We start from the raw sequence: 26,937 nt of genomic DNA, 5'->3' as shown, positions 1-26,937 counted from the left end.
ATAAATAATTAATTAGAGTACAATAAACTTTCTAATAAGAAAAATATATTACCATTAATGTTTTGAAAAGGTTAATTATAAGTAAAAAAACAATTATATATTTTATTTTTCTTGACACAAAATTGACAATTATAAAATTGTAACTTTTAAGTCTTTTTAAGAGGATATTAAATGATTAATGGCACATAGAAGGCTTTCAGGCCGGGTATCATAATTAATCGCAAAGCCCGAGACCGCCCAATAAATTAATCCAGTTCAGGCCGGGTGGTCCATGACGGGCCATAAAAGGCTTTGGGCTACTTCGGATACAGGCGGGCTCGGACGGATACACGCAGGCCGAGTATTTTCGGGTATTATTTAAACCCCTAGTTTAAACCAAGGAAATACAGGGAGGAAGAAAACAAGTCCTGCCATTGAAATAGATGATAAATGGAGAGATTAAAGAAGGCATTTGAGCTTTGAATTGAATATGAAGGATGGGTTTGATGTAGATTCGAGTTTGAGGCTAGTTTTGAACCAAGAAGACAGTGAAACTGAGTTGAGTTGCTGCTGCTGTTTATCTCAATAAATTGGTGCAATTGATGTGTGTTTTAGGATCTGTAATAGGTCAGTATGAATGGGTTTTGTGTGAAATTCGATTACATTGCAGGGAAGGATTTCGAATTTGAGTTGAGCTCAAGGCAGAATCAAGCTACAAAGAAAGAACAAGACCACCAGTTTACACCCATCACATGTTCGATAAAAGGCCTAAGTGGCTGAGTGTTTTGCCAGTCTAATTCTCTACATCTGTTAGACATGGTTCTTGTGACTGCTTATCAAGGGTAAAGATGGGTATCAAGCTGAGATCAATAGCTTCTTTTAGAGCCAACCAAAAGAAGGAAATGATGAGTACTTGGTGGAGTTTCAAGACAAGGAAGAATAATGGGGTTGAGGGTCGTTCGCCAGGTGATAAGAGCATCATGGAGCAGTAATGTCAGATATGTTCGAGTGTGGGAGGAAAGCTAGAGAAAAGTGAGTCACGGTGTTGCTGCCATAACAGCTATCATTGGCTGTGACTGGAGTGAGTTGTGGTTGAAGAACTTGGCAGTGTTGATGATGGAAGCTTGAGTTCGGGGTTTGAGGCATCGGTGATGGGAATGCTGGCAGAGAAAATGGATTCTAGTGCTAGTACCTGATGGAGATGAAAGTTGTTATGAGACCGAGAGATATGGAAGGAGAGGAATACGGCAGTAACGAGAATGAGCTGAGTCGTTTTTATGCTTGAAGTAAGGATGCTGCTACCATGGCAGTGAGAACGATAAAGGTGGTTTGAGTCTGATGGCAGAGAATGGAGTCGTGTTGTGGTTGTTAGTGGGTCGAATGAAGGAGTCGAGCTGAGTTGAACTAGAGTTGTTGGTGCTGATCGGTGTGATGAAAAGAAGAATGGTAGTGGATTTGAGAGAAGCAATTGGTGTTGTGCTTGAGGTTCTGAGAGATAGTGAGATTGCTGGAATTACAAGAGAAGCTACAAAATGGGTAAACGGTGCTGTTTCAAGGAGGAGTTGAGGTGCAGAGAAGAATGTATGGAGTTGAAGCTCAAACTGAGATAAAATTGGTGGTTGTTCTGGTGTTAGCAAAGGTTCAATGGCTGTGACAATGAGAGCAGAATTGAGAGATGGGCAGAGCTGAAGGATAAGACGCTGAGAATGGGATGATACTGTAGTGTGGATGCAAGTCAGGTGGTAAATGCAGTTGCTGTTGAAATTGAGCCTTGAGTGGCAGTTGAGGTTGAAGCTGGACCTGGTGATACAAAGTGGTGGCGACAACAAGTGGTGATGAACACAGGCATGGGATCTGTTGATATAGCGCAAGCAGGGTGTATAGTGGAGCTGAATGGATCTGGAGGCAGTGATGAGCATTTGCAGCCTTTGATGGGAAGAATAGAATGGTTAGAGCCTGAAACAGTGATGTAAGGGCTAGACTGAAGCCGCACTAGAGTTGTAGTTGTGGTTCGATGGCTGGAGGATTTAAGGTAAGGAAGTGAATTCAATGCAGATACAGGTAGAGCTATTGGAAGTGAACTTCATTATGTGTTGTTGAGTATGGGTGCAGTTCATTCGAATTAGATGAATGCTAGGAAGAGGACTCAAAGTAGGCATGATTTGGCCTGGAATAAGTCAGAACTCGGCCAGATTTAGATTTTCAGCGAGTTGACTCACCGATCTAGGTGCCTGACTCAGGAGGACTTGGACCTGGGCTTGACTTTTTGGGTTGTCTTTAAGCTGTAGCTACAGTTAGCCGGATTTGGGGGTTAAGCTCGGAAGTTGAGAAGGCAGGAGAGGATCATAAAAAGGGCCGAGACATCTATCTCTTGGAATCTTCACTTCTATTTTTGCCTAGGGTTTAGAAACATGATAGGTTTTCTTTTCTTTCTTGTTATGAACTCCACTCACATGTTTAGATAATTCTCTTTTGGTTAAGGAATAAGTTGGAGTTCCAACTATGATATTTATGCAATGAATTAGTTTTGTCTCCATATTTTGTTGCTTATGATTCACTTTTAATATTGTTATATGATTTGAATGCATGTTTAGTCGAGTCGCGAATCGATTGAATTAGTTTTCATCTCTATTGCTAGATTAGGGTTATATACGCAAAAGTGATAATTCCTGATTGCAAGTAGCATAATTGTGAGTATTGCTTGTAGTGATACATCCTAGTAGTCACAAGTGGATCATAACCTTTGTTAAAACGGATTAGTGCTTTTATACGTTCGTTTGCCTTGATTAGTCTTATTTCATAGAACTTAGTGCTCTTAGGGAGTTAAACTTAATTGTGGTTTTACACTTTAGGTTGCTTTCTAGGTACAATTCACATTCGCATCTTTTAATGTGTTTGTTGATGACAAGAGGAAATTAGCGGTATATTCTTGCGATCAAGGTATCCTAGGACTTTTAATAAATTGAGATTAAATATCAATTCTAGTTATTGTTTCAAATACATGTTTGTGAATGAAAACCAATCCTTGATTTTGCGTTATTTATTTATTTTGCTATTATTTTATTTTAGTAATATAAAAATCAGAAAATCCTCCTGGCTTTACATAAGAAACTGAAACATATTGGCAACCTAAGACCTCTCTGTGGGAACGAACCTTTCTTGCCCTTGCTTCATAATATATTTTGAGTAGTAAGAAAGTGTAATTATTTTTGACGCCTACGACAGCGATCACATAAGCATACCAAAAATGCCTCCTAAAGCTGTCAATTTTGTCAACTGTCTCGGAAATACCTCAAAGGGTCACTCCTTAGATGATTCTTCTGAATCCCGAGGTAAGAAGATTATTCCATCCTTTGTTGGTCATTATTCCTCCAATGAGAAATTGGACATAATGGCAAAGGCTGAAAAGGAGCTCACCAGAATTTCAAAAAATTCTACAGAGTTTGTTGATCTCAAGGATCATGTACAGCTCATTGATGAATTTGAAAAGTTTATTGATCGTGAACAGGTACTCTATAACATTATAGGGTCATTCTCTAAGGAAATTGAGAAACTTCTTCAAGAAAACAATATACAGCGTGAAAAGATTTGTGATCTTGAAAAGCTGGTTAAAGAAGGCTCAATTAGAGAAAAATGTTTTATCAAGACGCATTCATCTGATCTTGACAGACTTCGTGTTGAGAAACAGAAACTTGAAGCATCACTTGTCATAGCCCAGGGACAGTGCAATTCCTTGGAAAAGGAAAACTATGTTTTAAAGAAAAATTCTTCTGCACAAACTAATTCTCATGAGTTACTGTACAGAATGAAATTTTCTCCAGATGAAGATTGTGTCAAGAAAAGTTTTCATAACTTACAATATTCTCCGGTGGATATGAAGTTTAAACAAGTACCAGTTATTGCTTCTCCTCCACGAAACTGTACCTTCTGTGGAAAAGGAAATCACTATGCTATCCATTGTTTTGCCAGAAAGAAACGTGTTTCTGAACTTCACAAATTGCTTCTTTCTACTGTCAATGGAGTAAATAGTCGGACGACTGCTACAGTGAAGGTCCCTTTCACAGGAAACCATGCATCTTATAAAAATGATCTCTCTCCTAGAAATCATTACAGGACATTTGTAAACTCTTGGGCTACCGATGAAAGCATGTCCTGTGCTTATAAGAACAAATCTGGTAAATCTAAGTCTAGTGTGTGGAGACCAATTTCGGAAAATTCCCTAGAACCTATTTCTAGAGGTCCTAGACTTTGTTATCAGAAAGGTTTCTCACCAGTGATTCCCAAAAGGACTGTGAGACGCACCCTTTTTCCTGGAAGCTGCAGTGAAAGGACAAGAAATGCTGAGATAAGATATCCTGGAGGAAATTACAGCTACTCTCTCAGAACCTATGGTGAGACTATGTCTCCCTCTGCTACCTAACAGCAGAATGTTTATTCTTGTGTCTAACTTGAGAGATACAAGGATAAGGATTTGAGAGATGCTCAAGTATTGTGCTATTTTTCTCTAGCTTGTATATCTTTTGATATAATGCTCTTCTCTAGTTTCATTGTCTTTTGTCACTATGACCTTTTGGGATGGAGAATCTTTGAAAGTTGCACAGTGTGCAATATTTCTTCTTAGGGTCATTTGTCTTTTGGTCAGCCCACGAACGTCCGCATCTCCTCAAGGAACTCTAGGGTTTCTAGCCAGGGCATTCACAAACATGTATAACTCTTATATGTGTTTCATTTTTCTTCAGAAAGGAGCTCTATGGAAACTATTCCCAAAGAAGAAGTTAACCCTATGGTTGAGGATGATCTCAAAGGATGTGATTCTGGTCAAGAGTTTATACTGAAGAAGATGCTTGAAAGAAAAGAGTATAACTCTTGGATTGGAGAATCTGTCAAGGATCTGATTCGTGTTCAGAATGAAGTTAAGAACGAACTGGCTAACCTTCAATTGCAGATAAACCAGCTTATTGATAGACAGGCGAAAACTCTTGGTACTCAGAATATCTTGATCAGAAATCAGAAGAAAGTTATCCTTGATGGTGCAAAGGCTCGTCATTATGCTCGCACTGTTGATCGGAAAGTTAATGTTCTGACTTATGAACATGGTGCGTCTACAGTCAACATGATCAAGGATATCAGTGACTCATACTTTGATGGACCATTTCATAGGTATGAAATTATCAAGGAAAACTGAGGATATTTTCATATACCTAGTATGTCTTCTTTTGAATTAGTTGGAAGAATAACTAGCGTTTTTAATAGCGAAGATTGTGACTACACATAGCTATTTTTGTTTTCATCTTCTTATGTTATTTTTTAGGTTTATTGGTTTTAAATTCTAAAAATATTTGGAGGATGATATTATTGCAGTATTAATCTGTTTTGAAGTATTGCAATATTTTTATGGGATATGTATTGTTTGCGTCCGTGAACTTGAAGGTCCCATATTGTGTCAAAAGTAAAGTCGTTCATAAATTGATATTCGTATTGATGAAAAGAGGAATGGACTTTTGACAATTACAAAAGTTATGCCTATGCAGTCATTTATTTGATGGAAAATAGGATGAAATCTTTTGTTTGACAAGGATAAAGTATATTATGTCGTTATGAAAATAGTGATGGAAAATAGAATAGATCCTTGTATGTTATCCACGGTATTGATCTACATTGATCCATTTTGTTATGTTTTACCGTGAAGGCTCCATGTTGAGCACCTTACAACTATGTCGATTAATATTGGCCTTGTTGGTTGTTCCATGAGATGCTATATGTTGAGCATTCTTGAACTAAATTAATCATCTTGGTTGGTTATTTAGTTATTTTCTCCGAAAGTCTTCTTTTGTCGAGCAAAATCTTTTGACAATTAAATTGATTGCTTCGGTGATTAGTTTGGTTGTATATTCCAATTAGATTAATTATAGGTTCTCTTGTAATTAATCTAGTTGAGTTTTTCATATATTCCACAAGTTCTTGTGTTGAGTATATGAACGGCTATACTAATCATGTTCTATTGGTTGATGTAGTCGTATATTCCGTAAGATTTTCCTTATGTTGAGTATTTGAACGATTAAGGTAGTTATCTCCGAGTGGTTATCTTAGTCGTAGCTCCGTAAGTTTTCTTATGTTGAGCACAATCAATTAAGTTGATCACTTTTGTGGTTTGATTTAGTTATATATTCCGATTAAATTAATCATGGGTTTACTTGTGATTAATTTGGTTGAGTTTTGGATATAAAAAATCATTTCCATGGTTTTTGGTGTCCAATTGAAAAATCCTTCTTTTCTTTCGAAATTAAGGTCGCTCTTGTTGTTCTTTCGGGAATGACATCAAATGGGGGAGAGTTCTTTTGAACTTGTGCTTAATGGTAATATCTTGCGGGGTGTGCGGCTGTGGAATTTTATAGGGGTTATCTTGTATCTTAAAACTCCTTGATTAATGCATTTAGCTTCGGCTTTATGATTGCATCTAAATTAAGTTGGTATGTATTTTTTTTCTTTTAGTCTATGAAATGTCTCTTGTGGAAATTTCATTATGATCCCGTTCTTTTACCTTTGCCAATTTTATTGACTAAAAGGGGGAGAAATAATGTAGTTCACACTACAAACACATATGGTTTTCGGATCATTGTGTAAGGGGGAGTGGTTTCCATGATCGAGATGGAGTATTGACTAAGGGGGAGTGATATATATCACCATAGTATTGTTGTTAAATTCGTGATGCAATTGGACTTTGATGTTACATAATGATACTATGACACTGTATAATAATGATCGAGAATCTCGATTTCTCTCATTATTATACCTACGGATCTTCAACAACAGTGGTGCTAAACTTACAACCTTTGGGATCATTGGAGTACTTGGAAGGACGAAGATTTCAAGGAACGTTGAAGATTAGACTATGGAATAGGAGCCACTAAAGTTTATCTTTTTTGTATTCCATATGTATTAATAGTTTTGTCACTAAAATTGACAAATGGGGGAGACTGTTAGAGCATAGCTCGGTCGACCTCGCATGCGTTGCTATATCAAGCATGTTTGTCAATGTTAGTGATCAAAAGTATGAGTCTTGATTTCTAGTCTATTATAGCTAAGTCTCGGACTAGGATAGAAAAGTGTACTTGATCTCAAGGAATTCATGGCGATTCATCATACAACGACGAAGATCTACTCAAGGAACCGTGGAACTTCATCAACAAAAAGGTATGTGGAGACTTGAACTTATCTATCACTCAAAAGTCTATCTATTCTATCTCCTACTTCTTATGAGACAAAAAGTTGTATGCTATATAGACTGGATCATACATATTTGATATTTCGAGTTGAGTATTCACTACTTATATTTTTCTCGAAATTGTGTGTTGGTAAAGCATTTCGCTTTGATCAAGTTTATCTTCACCTAGTGACGAAAGTCATGAAAAGTTTCAATTACTTTGAGAATTGCTCTGACGTGAAACGGTCTGTGTATAACGGCTATATAACGTCCTCTGACAATGTCTCAATGATTGGAATGAGAGTTTAGATTACATAACCATGTATTCCTTAATCCGAAGTTTTCGAACTTTTTTGATTGAGAGAAACCGGAGGAATTGGCTTTGCCAAGTCCGCGAACTGACGGAAGTTCTCTTGCCGAGAATTTCTGCTGGGATTTTCCAAAAACTCGTTTGCGTGTTTATTCCGCAAACTCAGTCCGCACCTAGTCTGCGAACTGGAGGAAGTCTCTTTGCCGAGATTTTCTGCTGAGTTTGGAAAACTTTGTCGGTTGCCTTAAGTCCGCGAACTTGTTTGTGAGCTAAAGTGGTTATGATCTAAAGATGTGATCTGAACATGAAACTTAAATTACTAAGGAATGCTTTATGCAAATCGTGGCTATAAAGTTCATGAGCCGATTCATCGAATCGAATCATCTTTGTTTCAATTGTGTCTTGTGTAGTTACATAAGATCTCATAGCAATTGAACAACTATCTAACTAGTTCATTTGAGTCAATTGAACTAGTTATGGTGAAGAAGAACTAGGTTAATATGAAATGCTCATATGGTTAACCTTTTGGGTTACTATGTTAAACCAACATACACATACACGTTTGGGCACGGTTTTGACAAATCCAGTAAACGTCTATCCAAGTGTGTGTGACAAGCTAAGTTTTCGATCTAACGGTTGAGAAATATTAGCTTGAATCTAAATCAGGTTTTCATCTAAAGGTGAATATGGATTGCTTTGTAACTAAGGAAAAACACTGATTTGAAGGCTATATATAGGAGACATCTAGCATTGGGCAAAACTAATCCCCACACATTTGTGTGATACTAGTACGCTCGCTAGAGTCGATTCTCCTTTAACCTTTGGTTTTCTTCTCTAAAACCAGGTTAACGACTTAAAGACTTCATTGGGATTGTGAAGCCAGACCGATACTACTTTTATCGTAGTTGTGTGATATGATCTTGCATATTCTATCGTACGAGTACAATCTTTGATTGGCTTGAGACCGTGAGAGTTCTCCGATATGCAAGATAAAGAAGTCACAAACATCTTCGTCTTACTGTTTGTGATTCCTCGGCAAACCGCTTGTGTAGTCAAGAAGGATTGTTGAGAGGTGATTGATTAATCTAGGCTGTTCTTCGGGAATACAAGACCAGATTATCAATTGGTTCCTGTTCACCTTGATTTTATATCTTAAGACGGAACAAAACCTAGGGTTTTTCTGTGGAAGACAGATTTATCCTTTGATAGACTTTTCTATGTGAGACAGATTTGTTTATTATCAAGTCTGCGATTTTGGGTTGCAACAACTCTTAGTTGTGGGTGAGATCAGCTAAGGGAATCAAGTGCGCAGTATCCCGCTGGGATCAGATGCGTAGGAGTACAACTGTACCTTGAATTAGTGGGAGACTGATTGGGGTTCAACTATAGTCCATTCTGAAGTTAGCTTGGAGTAGGCTAGTGTCTGTAGCGGCTTAATACAGTGTGTATTCAATCTGGACTAGGTCCCGGGGTTTTCTGCATTTGCGGTTTCCTCGTCAACAAAACTTCTGGTGTCTGCGTTATTTCTTTTCCGCATTATATTTTATATAATTGAAATAATACAGGTTGTGCGTTAAGATCATCAATTGGAAATCCAACCTTTGGTTGTTGATTGATATTGATTGATCCTTGGATATTGGTCTTTGGTATCGTCCAAGTTATTCCTTGTGTTTGATTAAAGACTCGTTATTGTTTTAGTTTGAGTAAATCAAAACAAGTGAGATATATTGACTCCTTGAGATACTTTAATCTAGATTGAGTCTGATTGTCTAGTTGATTCTCTAGCAAAGTATTTCGGAGTTTGTCCATACAGATTGCTAATTGAATTATTGGGTGGTGTTGTTAGACCCCCACTTTTTCAAAACTAGTTAAAAAGCCGTTCAATTGCTATTTTCTCATAGAAGTATACAAGAACACAATTGAAGCAAAATTGGTTTGATTCACTCGAATCAATACATGAACATTATAGCCACGGTTTGCAAAGATTGCATTCCTTATTTTGTAAATGTTTAAGTTCATGTACACAACCGAATTTAGAAAGTAGCCAACTCAAGTATGCAAACAGGTACGCATACTTAAGTAGCCGGACCGAGTTCGGTTACGCCAGTACGCGTACGGGTGCACATACCAATTTACATTCCAAACTCCAGCAGAAATTCACGGACGTGAGACTTCCACCAATATGCATACGGGTACGCATACTTGCCAGACATCCAACAACCGCCAGTAAGCGAGATAAATTCAACTCGAAATCTCAAATGTGTATATAGAAAATTATATAGTAATACGACTTATGTCTCAATAAAGGAGATAGAGTCGAAATAGACTTTCCAAGTGATAGATGAGTTTCAGTCTCCACATTCTTTTTGTCGATGAAGTTCCACAAGCTCCCTTTAGTAGTTCTTCGTCTTCAAATGATGAACGCCGTGAAGTCTAAGCTCAATTACACAATCTATGTCCTAGTCTAAGATATTTATAAATAGGCTAGAAATCAAGACTTATAGTTTTGATCACTAACATTGACAAACATGCTTGATATAGCAGCGCATGCGAGTTCGACCGAGCAATGCTCTAACAGAAACACATGATCACAAAGAGCAGTTGGTGAGTTGAACCAAGCCAGGAGAAATAATAAGAGATACATAAGATAAACACCACACTACACAAGATATACGTGGTTTACCTTTCCAGGATACGTCAACGGCCAATACCACCATAAAAAATTCTATTAAAATCAAAGACCATTATGCATGCTCTTTATGCAACCCAAAACAAGACTAAAAGAGTTAATAAGACATACCCGAAAAGACCATTGAAGAAACCATAGAAACCAACTCTCTAAACCATTCTTCAAACCAGCCTCATTTCTTCTCTTCTTTACCTTCTTCACAACTGATGCAACATAGGAGAAATATGGAAAGACTAGAAACTTGGTTTAGGGACAAAACAATTGAACACCAAATCTTATCGCTACAAGTTTTTCTTTCAAATCGATATTAACATTCACGGTAGCACTCGACCCTCCCTAACAACGAGACCAATAACCTAAGCACAAGGTTTCACCACTCTTCTGGGTTGGATATCTACAAACACACAATTCTAGTTATACATATAGAGAACACGAAAAATTATTAGTCTTCAATAAGAAACTAAAATCTATCCTAAACTCTACATTACCTAGATTAGGAAACCCACCTTAATGTGGAATCAAACTAATAATAGGAAATCCATCACAATATGGAAGAGGTTCAAACTGAAAACTCACTTATTTTCTTACAAAAGTTGAGAATGATGGGAGGGTATTGTGATATTAGCATCGATGTGAGATGATGATAGTACTTGAAGATTTGACAAGGGATCTGGATTTTCTATGGTAATAATCTTTGTCGTTGCTGCAATGACAATGCTTGGTAATAACATAAGAAAAATAGGAAAGGAAAACATTATATAAAAAAATTTATTATATAAAATGAGAGATGATTGTGAAACCATGTATGATACAGTCTAGATGCCAAAGGATTTCATAGATTAAGTCCAAGGGCATGGGCGGAGCCATAATTTAACTAATCCTTGCTCTAGCCCCCTCCCCTAAATTCCTAACGATCATATAAAATCCCTTCAAATTAAACTAGATTTCATACTTAGCCCACCTAGTATGTAGTATTTAGACTAGTATAATCATGTATTTTATATAAATTATTTTTTGGCTCCCCTTAATATTAATCTTTGGTTTCGCCACCATGGGATACCTAAGTTGCTTTTTAGTCTCCCATGGTTTCATCTACAATTATGACATCCCAAATTTATGACTAGATTCATTTAGGGTTTTGTTATCTTGTGCAGTCAATCATAAAAGGATGTAGAGTAAACCCTGCCTAGCGAATAATTTTCGCAATTAGCATTTAAAACTGAAAAGGAACCAAGGAAGGAGGAGGAAAATCACGGGCAGATGCACGAGAAATGATTACTTGTAAAAGGCTGGTATTCATTCCAACAAAGTTATGCTGACTTATGCAAGAAAAAAAATCATAGTTTTAGATTCTCATAACAAAGATGAAAACGCAGGGGATACCAAATACACCCAACTTTTTCGTTCGGAAACCTTTATAGACAAAGCTTAATACAAGAGCAAGTAGACCAACTGAATGATCCTTAAAAATATGTACATAGGGTTTATATCTCAACCTATGATCAATCAGTATGTGTACAGACACAGGGTCCGTGAACCTGATTGTTAAGCAGAATACTTACGTTTATTCTTGAGAATCTTCTCTTTTGATATAAGATTCACTCAGACTAGATCGAAGTATCGACGGGATCTTTAGAACTGTTTGTAGATCTAAATACATCTTGCGATAATCCATTGTTAACAAACTACGTTCTGTGCGTGATTGATCACAAGAGATTCAAGTGGTGTTGTGCAGGTTTTAATTGAAGATTAAAGAAGACGAAGAAGATTTCTTATTGGTTTCTCATATCTTTGTGTTGCACAAACCTTGATCGGTTGGGATCCAACTAAAATCGGATTTATTCGATTGATTAGTTGCGTGAGATCGGTATTCTCAATATATCTCTTTGAGATTTATTTGGATTGAGTGTGAATCTAACAGGGGTGTATTGGATTAGGATTTACATTGATATTTAACAATCCTAAAAACTCTTAGGTATTCATTAATATTTAGGATATGTAAGGAATCATTATATATCCATGGTATTCAATCTGGATTATTTTAGATTCCACGATTATCCTAGATATTCAATTTATTTAAGATTTCTTAGGATAGTTGATAAGCAAGACATATTAGGATTCTTATGGATATTTGTAGTGCAAATATGTATGTTATTATCTCATACTAATCTCAACCCAAACCACAAGAGTTTCATGGATTCTTATGGACATTTTATTTTTTTGGTTTTTTTTTTTTATCATAGCATGCTACGTTTTTCCACCACCACCACCACCAATATCAACCACCACCACACACCACCAACCAACACGTGCACCACCTGCACCGACCAACACCACCACCATCACCCACCAACACCGACCACCATCACCTATCACCACCACCAACAACCACCACCATACCACTAACAACGACCGCCAACCACTAACACCAACCACCAGCACCATCATCACCCACCAACACCGATTACCTATCACCACTAACACCGACCACCATCACCCACCAACACCGACCACTAACCACCACCATCACCACCCACCTTCACATGATAACCTTGATTTATTCAACTATATTACAATTTGGTAATTCATTTTAATTTTTATAAATCTATTAATTCAAATTCAATCTGTTATAATCCAAAGTTATATATCTATAAGAATCTACGTGATTCTTTTAAGAAACATTATGAATCTGTAAGATTCAGGTAAAACTAGTATCTATTTTTATCCATATAAATCCTAATCCAGTACACCGTTGTAAACTTGACTACTTTTGTAGTTATTGGATAGATTGATCTAACTAGGCAAAAAAGTTTATTAGCTTAAATGGAAGAACCTTTGCATATGACTTGAGATATCTCCCCTCGTTTAAAATACTAAATCATATGAGCTCCCACGTCGCACGGTGAGTATGACACCCCCCCTCAAATTAAATTAGATAAAATCTTTCACACAAAGCAATTCTGAAGAGGACAAGTGGCGAGACTCTGTTGGTAGAGACAATAAAACCGGAATTAGACTATGTTTACACCCTGTATTTAACTGGCGGTTTGTAACACTGATAGCCAAAATGTGGGTATACAATACTTATGTGTGAATTCACACCTAACTAATTACTTACACTTGGTTTACACCAAATACTTATCGAGGCGTTATTAACCCCGTCTGATGTAGACGATACCTCTGTCTAAATGTAACCCCAAACCTAATCGAAACGATAACTTGATTTTTCCGGCCGCTTCCAATTTTCTTATTTCGATCTAAAAGAGAAAGCAACCTCCTTTTTCACACTTTCATCTAAAAACTCTGAGCCCGAGCACAAGAAACAAAAGACTGTGCTCATGGATTGTAGGGCGTGTTTCAAAGGGTTTATGAAGAATTAGAAGATGGGTTCAATGGAAATCAACAGGTAATGAGGTGTTGGTTGTCTGTTTCGAATTTGCGGGACGATAATTGAGAAATTAAGTTATAGATGAAGCAGATGGATTCGATCTGAGATTTGAGAATCAGGGAATTGTTGGTAGTGATGTTTCTGAGGTAATTCAGTTCTATGATTTGATGGAGATGGTGATTCAGAAAATAATCAACCAAGAAGGAAATCACTAATTCGTCTTTGTAGGGGATTAGGGTTGGGACATCAAGTATATCCAGACTTTCATTGTAGAAAACTAAATCCGGGTTCGTATATTAATTTTATTCGTCGACTGATTCACCTCTTTATGTAGAGTGATGGAGCTAACTTTTTTTCTTTTTTTGATTTTGCAGGATTTCTAAGGTTATTGAATCGGGAAATGATGCAGAACCAGATGATGTAGAGATAAAAGGACCTGAACTTAATGCCAAATGATTCGAAACTCCCTGGAAACTATTGAGAAAGTTACTGCTGGTAAGGTGTTTGATATAATGGTTCAATGAGGATGTAAGTTTGTGGGTTGATTTAAATGTAGTTTGTGTTTTGTTTTTGATGGATGAGAACAGGTGGTCAGTTGGAAAAAATGAATTTAAAGTTTATTTGAGGAACATTGGATTGGGATTAACATGGAAGAAAAACGTTCTTATGGATCGAATTAAGGGACATCTTGGGTAATAATGAATTACATTGTATTGTATCTCATTTTGGCTTTTTTGATTTGATGTTGCATTGATCTGAATTTGTTATTCACTATGTGTAAGTGCAGGATCATAATGTGCTATGTTAGCACTAACATTACTCACCATTGTGATCACTGAAGTGAGTTAGGTGGTGGAGTTAGACAAGATGGAGATGTTAAGCCTATTGTGGTTGCAGCTCATGGGGTCCTGAGGAGTTGTGCTGCTGCAGATGAGCTGGTGATTGCATGTTTAGCATCTATGGTTTGTTGTGGATGAAATATTGCAGCTGTATTGAATGAATGATTGAGAATAGGGTGCAGTGTGTGTGTGCGGTTGCAGCTAAGATGTGAATGAGGGTTTTTCTATGTTGTTGAGTCAAGAAACAAGAATTGGTGTTGAATATTTGCTTATGATGTTGAGTCATTCTTAGAAAAATATTAACCATACCAAATCAAAAATCCTAAGCAACAGGGCGAGGCGAAGCCGAGCGATACCAAATCAAAAATATGGCTAAAAGAAAGAAATGCCAGATGCGTAACATGGACATAATCAAAAATCTTAAACATGTATCGGGGCGAGGCGAAGCCGATCTACCCCAAATCAAAAATCCTAAGCATGCATCAGGACGAGGTGAGGGAAAGCGGTTTTCGGGTCCGCCCGATGCGTAGCACGGGCACAAAATCTAGTCTTATCTTAAAGAATCAATAGAGTTGTTACCAAACAGATTTTTTGTTCCTCCTTTACTGTTTGGAATACGATCCAAAGGAATTGTTCCAGTGCGTGCACTCATCGAAGTCGGAAGCGTAGGGATACTGAGGAAACTAAGTGAACTAGGGGTAGTTGTTTGGTCTCAATTATACGAAGTTGGTTTAGATATTACTATTTATATAATTTATAAAAATAGAAATATAAATGATCGTTATTTGTGAAAAAAAATTTTTTTTTTAATAATCGAACCATAAGTATTTCATTCCATGTAAGAAATTTACATGATGATTTTCAAGAAAGACAAGGACATCAAAACACATAAAACAAATATAAGTAAGATGCGACACGCAAATAAATCGCGAAGAGAAAGAGCGATCTATAACGACAACACCCAATTCTTGTACATAGAGATTGGAGAAGGGATGGTACCCGAAATTATAGTTCGACCATTTTAATTTGGTCGCGTTGAATCGCCGATGTACTTATATCCGAGATAACGAATCACGAAGAAATCTAAAGAAAGAAGCACTATGAGGGTGCAGATAGATACGCCTTAATAGCGCAAAACTCTAATAGCGAAGAAATTTATTATAATCAACAAAACTAATCAAAAACAAGTAATCTTTGCTCAGAATCAGCCGCTAAAGGACCAAATCTAAGCAAATAAGGAAAAAATGAAAGGCTGCTTTTTTTGTAAACATTAACACTTGATTTATAATATTTAAAAACATTCTTATATTGCTATGTATTCTTATTTACCCCTAACCTAGCGGGTGTGGGCGTCCAATGGATTTTAGACCTGCACATGCACCCAACCCAATATTTATTGGGTTTTCAAATATGTATCCATCCCCAATCCACCCATAAACGGGTTGGGTTCGGTCGGATTGGCGGGTTTGGGTTCAAATGCTCACCCCTTAGTTGTGAACGATTTTTTGGGGACCATGGATTTTTTGGGGGACCATGGTTTTATTTTGGGTAAAGACATTAGAAGTAAATCTAGCTCACTCCTTATCTAGATATTTATATTAATACCTAGATTACCCTCCTGATTAATTTTGGGTGATGATTTGTTAATGTTAATAATAGTTAGTGTAATGATTAGTGAGATGATTAAGTTAAAGATAATTAGTGAGATTAAAAAATCAGATGGTTTTTTTTAAAGAAGTAGAATTATTGAGAGACTAAAGTTAGAGAAGATGAAGAAGGAAACATGAAAAACGATGGATTTTACCAACCACAACCGGAGGAAGGGTATTTGGGTACCCAGGTACGCTTCAAACTTAGATAATGTTGGTTGAATTGCTCCAAACTTTCAAAAAAATGAAATTTTTTATGTAATTTTGGGCCAGTTCGGTTAACCATATGTCAAGAACATGTAACCGAACACATCTGAAAGTGTAGCTCGGTTACGTTTTCCAAACACGCAGGTTACCGAACTCGCTCGTTAATGGAGATTTTGGTCGTACAGTGCAATGTTCGGTTACCTAGGATAAATGGTAGGTAACCGAACTTTGAACTTGACAATTTATTTGAGTACATCTTGTGTGTTCGGTTAGTTCGCAAACTTCAACGCAACCAAGTTCCCAACCGAACTGCAGGTTAAAAGTAACCTAGTGTTAGAAGTTCGGTTGGTTCGCAAACTTCAACATATTTTGCAAATCAACCGAACTGGGCTTATAGGTAGAGTTCGGTTACAAAGATAACTTAATAATTTTGCGAACGAACCGAACTTATGGACTTGTATTGTTCTAATACAAGGAGTTCGGTTAAAAGTATTTTTTTGCGAATCAACCGAACTTTGAGTTCGGTTAAGAAAAAAATAATTTGTGATAGCCGAACTTTTTACTGAAAAAAAAACTCCATTAAACCTCTCTACAACTTCCATTTTCAACTCATTTTGATGATTAGTTCTCATTTATTCAACCAAAAACGAATGACAAGTAATGGGTTTGTGAGAATATCTTTGTAATGTTTTAAATTAAGCTATATATATAGTGGTGGTGGTGGTAATCGGTGGTGGTGGTGGTAATCGGTGGTTGTTGGTGGTGATAATTGGAGGTGGTGGTAATCGGCGGTGGTGGGCGGCGATGGTGATGGTAATCGGTGGTTGGTGGTGGTGGTGGTAATCCGCGGTGGTGGGCGGCGGTGGTGGTGGTAATCGGTGGTTGGTGGTGGTAATCAGCGGTATATATATATATATGGAGGTATATATATATATATGTATGTAGAGGTGGTTATTGGGTTGGTTTTAAATTAAATTAGGTTAAGGGTAGGTTAGTCATTTCAATGTTATAGGACACCCCTTATAACTATAGGGAAGGTGACCTAATAAGACCATGGTCCCCCAAAAAAACCATGGTCCCTAAAAAATCATTCTTAGTTATCAGATCAAACTTAATATGATTGTTTAAAAAGGAACCGAATGGGCTGAAAATAAGAAACCTATTTTGAGGCATACTGAATTTTTTTGAGGCATACTAAATAATGCAAAAATAGGGTCACTAAATAAAAAACAACATCACCCCTTATCCACTCTTTTTGATAATGGCATAACTATCCTTACATAATTGGTGTTAATGATTATGATTAGATTTGATTAGCTAAGAATTTTAAGGATTGATTAAAAATTAAATTATTAGTGGTGAATTAGTAGAGAAATCAAATTTATGTGAGAGAGTTGGGATTTTTGAGAGGAAGAAGAAGAAGTTAAAAAAAAAAAATTGGGCTTTGAATTGAGATTTTAATGATTAGAAGTGACCAAAATGTGTGATTCAAATCATAGGTAGACTTCTATACGAGGTTTAATTTCTTTTTATAAGTTGAATCCGTCAAAAAATTGAATTTTTAAAACCCAGATCTACTGACCAGATGAACAGTTCGGCTGATAACTTTTCAGCCGAACTTCACTCTGTAACTGACGAATTTTGCTGGTTCAAACAAAATCTAGTAAAGTCACATTAGCCGAACATAGTGTTTCTCTAAATCATACACTAGATTTGGCTCAAAATTGATACTCCAAGATCAGCCGAATTGATCTTCTGAAAATCTTAATTTTATCTTTGAAATCATATTTTATCGATCAAACAAAATAAAATCAATCAAAAACAAGATGGGTTTGTTACACATACATTCTAAAATACATCTAAGAGCAATTGAGATTTGGATTTCGCACTTCAACATCGCTCACTCACTTCGATTCGTGTCTGCTTTGCTTTGCTTGATCGATATCTTGATTTAATTGGAGTCCAAGATGTTTGAGTTTAAAATTTATTTTGATTTTTGATTTTAGGTTTTTGAGGATAAGGACACTCAAGTAATTTAAATTGTTTAAGGATATATAGGTAATTATACTATCTTTAGACACCCCTTATAAACCCACCCTAGATGGTATAATGAATGAGTATGCCTCAAAAAAAAAAATGAGTATGCCCCAAAACAGGTTTCGAAAATAAGGTGATGTTATAACATGATACATGGGCTAATAACGAGTAAAATTGGGCAAATATCTAATTCAGTAAAAATCTCCTCTATCGAAGGATGGGTGAGAGCCTCAGTTAACCCCTTCATAGGCCCGTCTCTGCAAACAACTTTGTTGATGTCACGTTAACACGCATCGTAACCGTCTGAGCTTGGTCGAAATATGTGCACACTGGTTTAACACACCACCGGAACCAGCTTCTGCCCTTAATAAACTAAACTCGTACATTCCATTTTTTACCAACAAAGAAAAGGGGGACCCATCAACTATAAAACGATAAAAGGACAAAGTCTTGGTTCAGAAACTTCAAGATTCTTCATCTCCTTCAGGAACCCCTTGAAATAATAAAACGTTCACAGTGAGAGAACTCCATGTAATAGCACTTTTCTATGTAGGAGATGAAGATCCAAGAAGACTTCTGATTGTTCTGATGCAGAAGACTTCTGATTGTTACAATGCGTAGGCTCTCACACATTGTCGCTGATCTTTTTACACAATGGTGATAGAGGATAATAATTGAATTACCTATACTTGTTTGTAGAATAGGAGATAGGCCTGATCATGCAACACTTTGTTTACAGCCACCGCAGTTACAGAAGCATCATCATACCTCAACCATTTTCCATCTGAACAGCGAGTATCGGCAGTGTAATGGCCCTTCGACGGCTCCTTTCCATGATGAGTTATTGTTGCAAAGAGCTCATACCTTCGACCCTGTAACAGTTAGTATATTAAAACAGATGTCGAATGAAAGGCAAAATGTGACATGCTCTGATGATATTCCTCATACTTGGATGTCAACAACTTCTGCATTTAGTGACACATCCAAGTTTCAGCAGCCTAATGACATGCAAACGATCCTAAGAGTACTTTGATGGAACATTTAAACCAAATATTGCAATAAACGCACCCCAGGGTCAACCACCCAAAAGGACTGGAACATTAATCAAAATAATGTGGTAGCTCAAACGCTAATCATGCTCAAGATACCGCTACAGTTCATTTCACTATTTCAGCTGCATACCACAAAGGACAACACTGTGAATTCAATGTTGAGGTCGTGTTTTCTAGGAAAATTAAATGTCGACTGTGTAAGAGTAAGAGTCTTGTTATGCCTTCATATACTCCTCATTAGTTGGACCAGGAACCTGATGCTTTAGAACTTGGGACACCAGAATTAGAAAACAATCAACCTATGTGTAGACTTGTATTGACATTCTGAAAGTAGCTGACAGGTCAGGTGACTGGATCTGTATGCCTATTTTTCTATTCATTATAGAATTTAAACCAGGAGAGGTATAGAGTTTTATAGCAAGATTCCATAATATGGAACTTTCTTTGCGAAATATAGTCCATTGGTTTTAGTGATGTTTGGTTCTGAATAGACTAAGGACATTAGATTGAATAACCAAATAGACTCGCACCAAAATTACTGATACTTCGACGTTTATGAAATGTTACAAAATGTGAAAGAGTAATGACAGGTACACCAGAAGCTGACCTCAGATAACGAAGAAGCAAGCAACTCACGGCCCAGGACTAGTTCCAGTGGAAAACGCACGGGCTTATGGAGTTTGGTGCTTCCGCGGCTTCCATAACTAAACCGCATAAGATGTAATATCATTATCTTGGAAGTTGCTTGTATCTTTATTGACTTGCTCGCACTCACGGACGCAGCCTGCAAGTGTACACTCCCAGATTATCAGTATATGTTGAGACATGACCTCGTGAGATATGTTGGATCTGTCTTTTGATGACCAAGACCTTATTACGGTTCACGGACCATTAATGTTTGATACATAAGAAAATTTGAACAGACAAATTAATAGAGCAACAAACAAGAATTCACATTAGAATTGGAAATTCAAAAAAAAAATCTAGCAACCAAGCCCATACACTTGATGCAAGAAATTGTCTGTCTAACTGTGACTTAATCCAATTAGCTCACTAGAGATTACCTTGCCAGCTGCAGATGTTTTGTACCCTTCCAATGTTTCAGGGGAAGAAAACAGCCGAAGTGCATCCTCAACAGTACGAACAGATCCTGAAAAAATATCAAGGTGGAGCAAGAGGAAAGGCTGAATCGTAGCAGAGTCCTTGTTGCCTGCATTTGATAGAAGAGAGGTAAACAAGGAATTTCATGGTTCCAGCAAAACAGAAATGCAAGTATTTACAAAACAACATAACACTTGATAATTAAAATAAAAGACGTCATTTTATTCAATTGTCAGGCCAAGCCAGTCAGAACTATTCAGACAATAATTTACCCCATTGACAATAGATAAACAAAAAAAAGGAACACACATGCATAAAAAAGAAAAAACAGCTGAACAAGACTAAAGGGGATGACAATGTACTATGAAATACAAATACATGAACGGCCAACATAGAGAAAATTTGAGAAAATAGTCGAACACTAATCAAAGATAGACTAATAACTAATTAAAGCATCTCGGACAGGTTACATGTTGTATGCATATGCGATAAAGCTCTCTAACAAGGACACCACCCACTTTCTAGTTTTCTTACCATGTCCAACACTCACAGACAAAGTAATGGGTATTTGCACAGGATATCGTTAGATAGTGCGGGTATATCTTGTGTGCAGTTAAACATGATAGTGTTTCGAACATAGAGATAAGTACAAGATCATTTCTTTCCAGGTATATGCAGGAATTTAAAGCCTAGAACAACTATAAGTTCATTTGTTCATAATAAAAAAGTTAAACATATAATGATGTATGGACCACGTCTGTGTTTTGGCCTTTGCCAACTCATTGTGCCTTGCATTGAAATATGTTTCTTATATAGGTGCAACTAAACTAGTAAGAAATCCGTTACCTTTAGATTTCACAACGCTTCTCAGCTGTCCCCCAAATATTTCACTTATTTTAGATGGAACTAAACTTTGTGTTCTGGTAACTGCAGATTTGTTTTTTGGACCCACAGTCTCCCACCCTTCATCTTCTGAAGGAGAAGTGGTAGAGAAATTCCCCCCACCTGTATTTGAAACCTGACCAAAACGCTTGAGCACTTCATCATGCATTTGATCCATCACAAAACAGAGAAACTCCTGAGCATCTTCTTGTCTGTAAAAGAAAAGGAGTTTCAGTACCAATATTTACTAATAAAATGTCGTTAAATATGAAATTTAAAATTGCATGTCGCTTTACATGAACTCTCCTTATACATAATAGTAAAAGATTTTCTCAACTTCTTCTTTCGCTTCTCAAGGAGAAATTAAAGAATTTCCTCCCAGTAGTTCACCTGAATAACTCGCACAAAAACTGACATGGGTTTGGCAGGACATCCATAAATCATTACTCTGATTTATATTTTTGAACACCATTCTCCTCTATGCTTAGACTGGAAACCAAACCTACTAGATCCAGGGGCTTCATTCTTGTTGGAAAAACGCAATGTTTATCACCATTCTTACTATCATTCTGCCCACTTAAAGTCAGCTACGGAGACTCTACGGAGATGTCTCTGAAAATCTTGCCATACCTAGGCATGGGTATAATCCAGCAATTCAAGTCAGCAAAGTGGTCTTGCCCCTTGCCAGGGACTCGATAGCTAGCTTGATTTTAACTCACAAATCAAAGGTCCAAAAATTAAGATAGTCATGATTGTCTACATCAGTAATGTCTAAATGCCTGATGTGTACTTACAAGAGGCCCCTAGATTAATTTCACATGCTCATAGTATATGAAGGCAAAATTAATCAAAGCCACAAAAAACACAAATGCAATGGATGGGTCGAGCTCGAATATAAATAATAATGAACAACACAATCTCTTCTACGCAACCAATTATAAGGAGAGGCAACAGAAGAATACAAGAATGGAAGAGACGAGACAATGCAAATTAATACCAACCTTGGCCTTCCTGACACACTATTTGGTACATCGGGAGTGAAATTTTTCAAAACCGGCTCAAACATAGCGGGGATGAAAGGCATCCCAGTCTGAGTTACCACCATTTGGGATTTCTTCGAGCTTGTATCAGCAGTATCAAAATGGGAGATAAACTCGATAAACGCATGTAATGTAGGATATCCAATCTGGCAAAAAAAGAAGATTATGATAAGGATCACATAAATGAGATTATAAATCTAAAGAAACTTATACAGCATTCCACCTATGGATAGATACCGAAAAAAAATTCTCAATACAAGGATGCTTAGTACTATGCTCCATATGATAAATAAATAAAAATAATAAAATAGAGGATACAAACCTTTGGAATATCGTAAGCTCTTAGTTCCTGCAGAAGCTGAACAAATGGAGAACAGGAGAGAAGAGCCTGAAGTGATGCATTGAGAAAGCATAGGTTCCCTGAGTTGATTAAACCTCGAGGTAATAACGCTTTAAAAGATGCAGCTGGCCCATTCGATACCACCTTAAGAGTATCCTGTTTTGATGACAAACCTTCTGATGAGTCCACGGCATTTATCCCCTCTGGGAAAGAGGTAACAGTTTCTATTCCATACTCAAGGTCTGAAATTGATTGCTCCTGCGCACATTCTGTAGTTTGGGATATACATAATGAACTTATGTCTGCGCTAGTTCTCTCTACTACCCCGTTGACAAGTGGAGGACAGCTGGAGGAAGATGTATCATTTCCATTCTCTGCAATACTTGCGAACACTCTACGCTGTTCGTCATTTGTTGTATTTACACTCTTGAGTGGATTTTCCTTTCTCGTAGGGTTTGGTGAATTGACATTTTTTACCTCTTTAGAAATATCATCCTGCTTGTGTTCAACCTTAAAGCAACCCACGGAGCTTATAGTTGCTGCGTCTAAAGAGCCAAACTGTAATTCTTTCTTTTCCATAGGCTGACTAGCGGATGGCTGGGTTTTGAACAAACTGACATCTTCTTTAGTGAATGACCCAAAAACAAATACCTCCTTTAATCATAACGAAATAATCAAAATATTAGTATGCAAAACAAAACCATACACATATATACAATGACAGGATCCTGCTAGATCCAATACATAGCAACAATGTTTAAATTACTTTCCAATACAAACTCAACAAATCAGCAGTGCAGTTACCAATAAGTAGTTTAGATAACAATCTTATTCGGATTGGATACCTGATTTTCTAAGTGAGATTGCTTTCGTAGTTAGAAAATAAGGAAAGTTTAAAAAGCAACTCTGTAAGCTATAACCTTTATCTGAACCATATCAAAATTCAAACTAAGAAGAAAACTAATCGATGGGCAAAAAAAAGAAGTAGCACCAACACATTGAAGAGATTTCGCCTCATGTGGATATCCAACTCATGCACTGACCAAATTATGATACAGCAATTGAAAATGGCAACTGCCTCACAGCTGAAGCTATTATAATAGTAATAGGGCAAGGCAATTGGATCAAGATCAGTGGGTTACTGTATCATATAGAGTGGTGTAAGCTACATCATTGAACAACCTCTACGAAGATAACAATTCATTTAATTGTGTAACCTTTCGTATTTAATAGTCTGGAGAACTTCAGAATGTTGGCTTACTTTATTCTAATATACTTAAACTTTATTTCTGTAAGGTAACTTTACCACATTATACGAAGAATTTTCAAATTGTGCAGGATCCAAGCATATATAAAATATGAAACACAAGCAATAAAACCAAGTCTGCAGTTGAAGATCTAACTATTCACCCTAATTGGTATAGAAATGTCTCACTAGAAGGAAATTTGGGTATGCGGGTGATGTGAACTTAGTCCACCATTCCTAAGCACAGTCAACTTAACCCAATCATACAATACTACCGGAGAAAGAACATTTATGCCGGCTATAACACAAGAATCATCCGTCAACCTAAGTTAAAAGGAGCAACCTTTAAGGCTTTAATCTTTCAGTTTAACTTGAAAAATCATTAAAAAAATAAATAATATAATCCAATTCTTCTAAGCATAAGCAGTTTAACAATAGAGAATTAATCAAATTTATATATACAAAAAAACACATTACCTTAGAATCTGTCATTGAAAGAACAAAATCTGAGCTTTTTCCAATGGAATATGAAAATAAATCTTATTGAAACTTTTAGGGTTTCTAGGAAACTAGTTTTGAACAGAGAAAGAGAAGTTGTTAGACAGCAGGAGATATATATATATATATATATATATATATATATATATATATATATATATATATATATATATAATTAGAGAAAGAAACCTGAGATGAGAAAGAGATGGAGGAATAAATAAGCTTTTAAAGATCAGCAGTTTGAAGAACCAGGAAAGGACCCGCTCCTCCTTCGGAAAAGAAGAAGGAGAGTGTAGGTCCGAAGGGGAAGCGGCGGAGGAAGATGAAGAAAAATCCCTTTGGGAACTGGTTTCCTTTTTATTCACCAACTCTGTATTGAACCGTCAACCCACGCGGCTACTAGTTTTAGCCATGGGGTACCCCGAGTTAGAAAAGCGAAAATTTGTGAGCCCTCTCTCCCTTCAAGGTTCATCATTAGGATGATGTTACAGGTCCATCATAAAAATTATCACCCTAAAATGGTACATTAGGTTAGATTTTGTTTTTGACTACTGTATCTATTTTAATATTTTTTTTTGGTTAAATCACCTTACTTACTTTTTTTTTTTTTTCTTTTTTTCTTTTTCTTCAAAGAAGAAATTTATTAGAAACTATAAGCATGAAATGCTAATAAAATGAAGTTTGGTGGACTTCTGGTAATCTTAAAAGTGCGAGAGTGTTTTGCATAACTTATCAACTGGTTTATTAAATTTCCTATTTATAAGCTTGCAGGTCCATAATGGGTGTTTGCTAAAATGCTCTAAAATGTCTAAAATAAGAGGTTGTGATTCCCATCTGATTTTTTGGTAATCTCCATTTACTGCTTCTGTGCATCAAGCTCAAAGCACACTCTCTGCCCACTGAGTTCTTCTGCTTATAGTATCCCCGCAGCATCCCATTTATTTGTGCATGCTCCGCGTCTAAGTGTCCATGCTCGTAGATGCAGCGTCCTTGTTCAAATTCACCTGCAAAATTACACAAGATTAGTCCAGACATGTATGATTTTTTGATAGTTTTAAAGGAAGCATCACAACGTATAAAATAAGTTAATGTATTAGGAGGTGTTCATGTAGTCTGAGTAACGATGGCTAGACTGTTGTTGTTGTCACTATTATGCATTCTCTTCATCACTTCCTGTCATGCTATTAAGATATTATATGCTACGAATTAATTCAACTAGCTTTGGTTGTTGGCCTTGAAAAACACATCTGCAACGTGCCTTCCATATTTCCCAGCTCGCATTTGCCTTCCATATCATGTGCTCATCGAGTTTATTAAAGTCACATATAAACCAACTCATTATCCACTTATCTACACTAGTGTCATTAGCATCCATGCTTCTCTTAGATCCAGTTATAGACATCCAGACAACTTGCGCAATAGGGAAATCTCATAGAATATGTTCTAGTGGTTTCAACCACCTGATGACAAAGATAACAATTCTCTTCACCATAATGCATAACTCTTCCCAAACGTTCACTTAAAGGAATATTGTTGTTGATGCATGATGAGTGCCAAATATTATATATATTTATCCCTTTTTATTGGCATCTAACTCATCTTTTATGCATTAATTCTACATTTTATCCCATATTCTGTATTTTCATTGTTTTCAAGAATAAATATTTTTCTTACTTAATTTTTGCATTTTTAGGGAATAAATAAAGTTTGGATGAGTTGCGGAGCGAAAAGAGCAGAAAAATAGTGAAAAGTAGGGAGGAATTACGCAAGGAAGCTGTGAAGAATGATGTGCGGAAGACCAAAAAGGGTAGAAATGGGCTTTAAGAAGAAATTTGTTCTTAAAGAAGAAGTTGGCTCAAGATTTTCCAAGCCCAAACTCATTTCTCAAACCCATATTCTAAACCCAAAATCCTAAAACCCAAATCCATACCCGTCTCGGATTTCAGCCGTCAGATTTATTCTCAGAAACATCCTACGGTCGCTCCCTTGATGTGCATCAAAGTTTGATATATCTGCTTCACACTACAGTACATAACTCCATCAAATGTCGTTCGTTTCATTGTATCCCTTCATCCGACGGTCGCTCCTCGCCTGCCTCCGAATCGCCGTCAGATCTACCTACCATCTTCTCATCCTACGGCCCGGATCGCATAACATCTTCACTCGCTGAAACTGCCAAACACCCTAACATCCGAGCCATATACCCCTACCAAACACCCCCTTGTCCTTCTTCCATCGACCTCTCCCCCTCCATGCCTGTTGCAGACCACCACCACCTTCTCCACCTGCTCTGCCTTCACCACCACCACTCCCTACGCCACCAAACCATCCCTAAACCTAAACCCATCATTGCCAACACGTCCTATTTCTTTATCAACCACTAATTTCTCCAATTTCTCACCTTTCTTCTCACTGAAACCCTGGGTGATAAATTGGGGATATAAGTGATGTTAAAGCAGAAATTGAAGCAAGAGAT

General features: G+C 36.9%; 1 protein-coding gene across 1 annotated transcript; it reads right to left on the bottom strand.

Moving 5' to 3' along the window:
* Positions 1–18,296: 18,296 nt before the first annotated feature.
* LOC113309796 (ubiquitin carboxyl-terminal hydrolase 24-like) lies at positions 18,297–24,593 on the bottom strand. The gene is made up of 8 exons (XM_026558308.1): positions 24,441–24,593; positions 22,700–23,371; positions 22,339–22,523; positions 21,302–21,549; positions 20,419–20,564; positions 19,962–20,138; positions 18,986–19,174; positions 18,297–18,795 (listed from the first exon to the last, which is right to left on the bottom strand). The coding sequence occupies exons 1-7, from the start codon at positions 24,453–24,455 to the stop codon at positions 18,986–18,988; spliced, it is 1,632 nt and encodes a 543-aa protein (XP_026414093.1). The 5' UTR covers positions 24,456–24,593; the 3' UTR covers positions 18,297–18,795.
* Between the last annotated feature and the right edge of the window lie 2,344 nt (positions 24,594–26,937).

Source organism: Papaver somniferum, chromosome 9 (genome assembly GCF_003573695.1).
Source record: "Papaver somniferum cultivar HN1 chromosome 9, ASM357369v1, whole genome shotgun sequence".
In the NCBI taxonomy this organism is placed as follows: Eukaryota; Viridiplantae; Streptophyta; class Magnoliopsida; order Ranunculales; family Papaveraceae; genus Papaver; species Papaver somniferum.
Note: the sequence above shows the minus strand (reverse complement) of the source record. Positions and strands in the feature narration are given on the sequence as shown.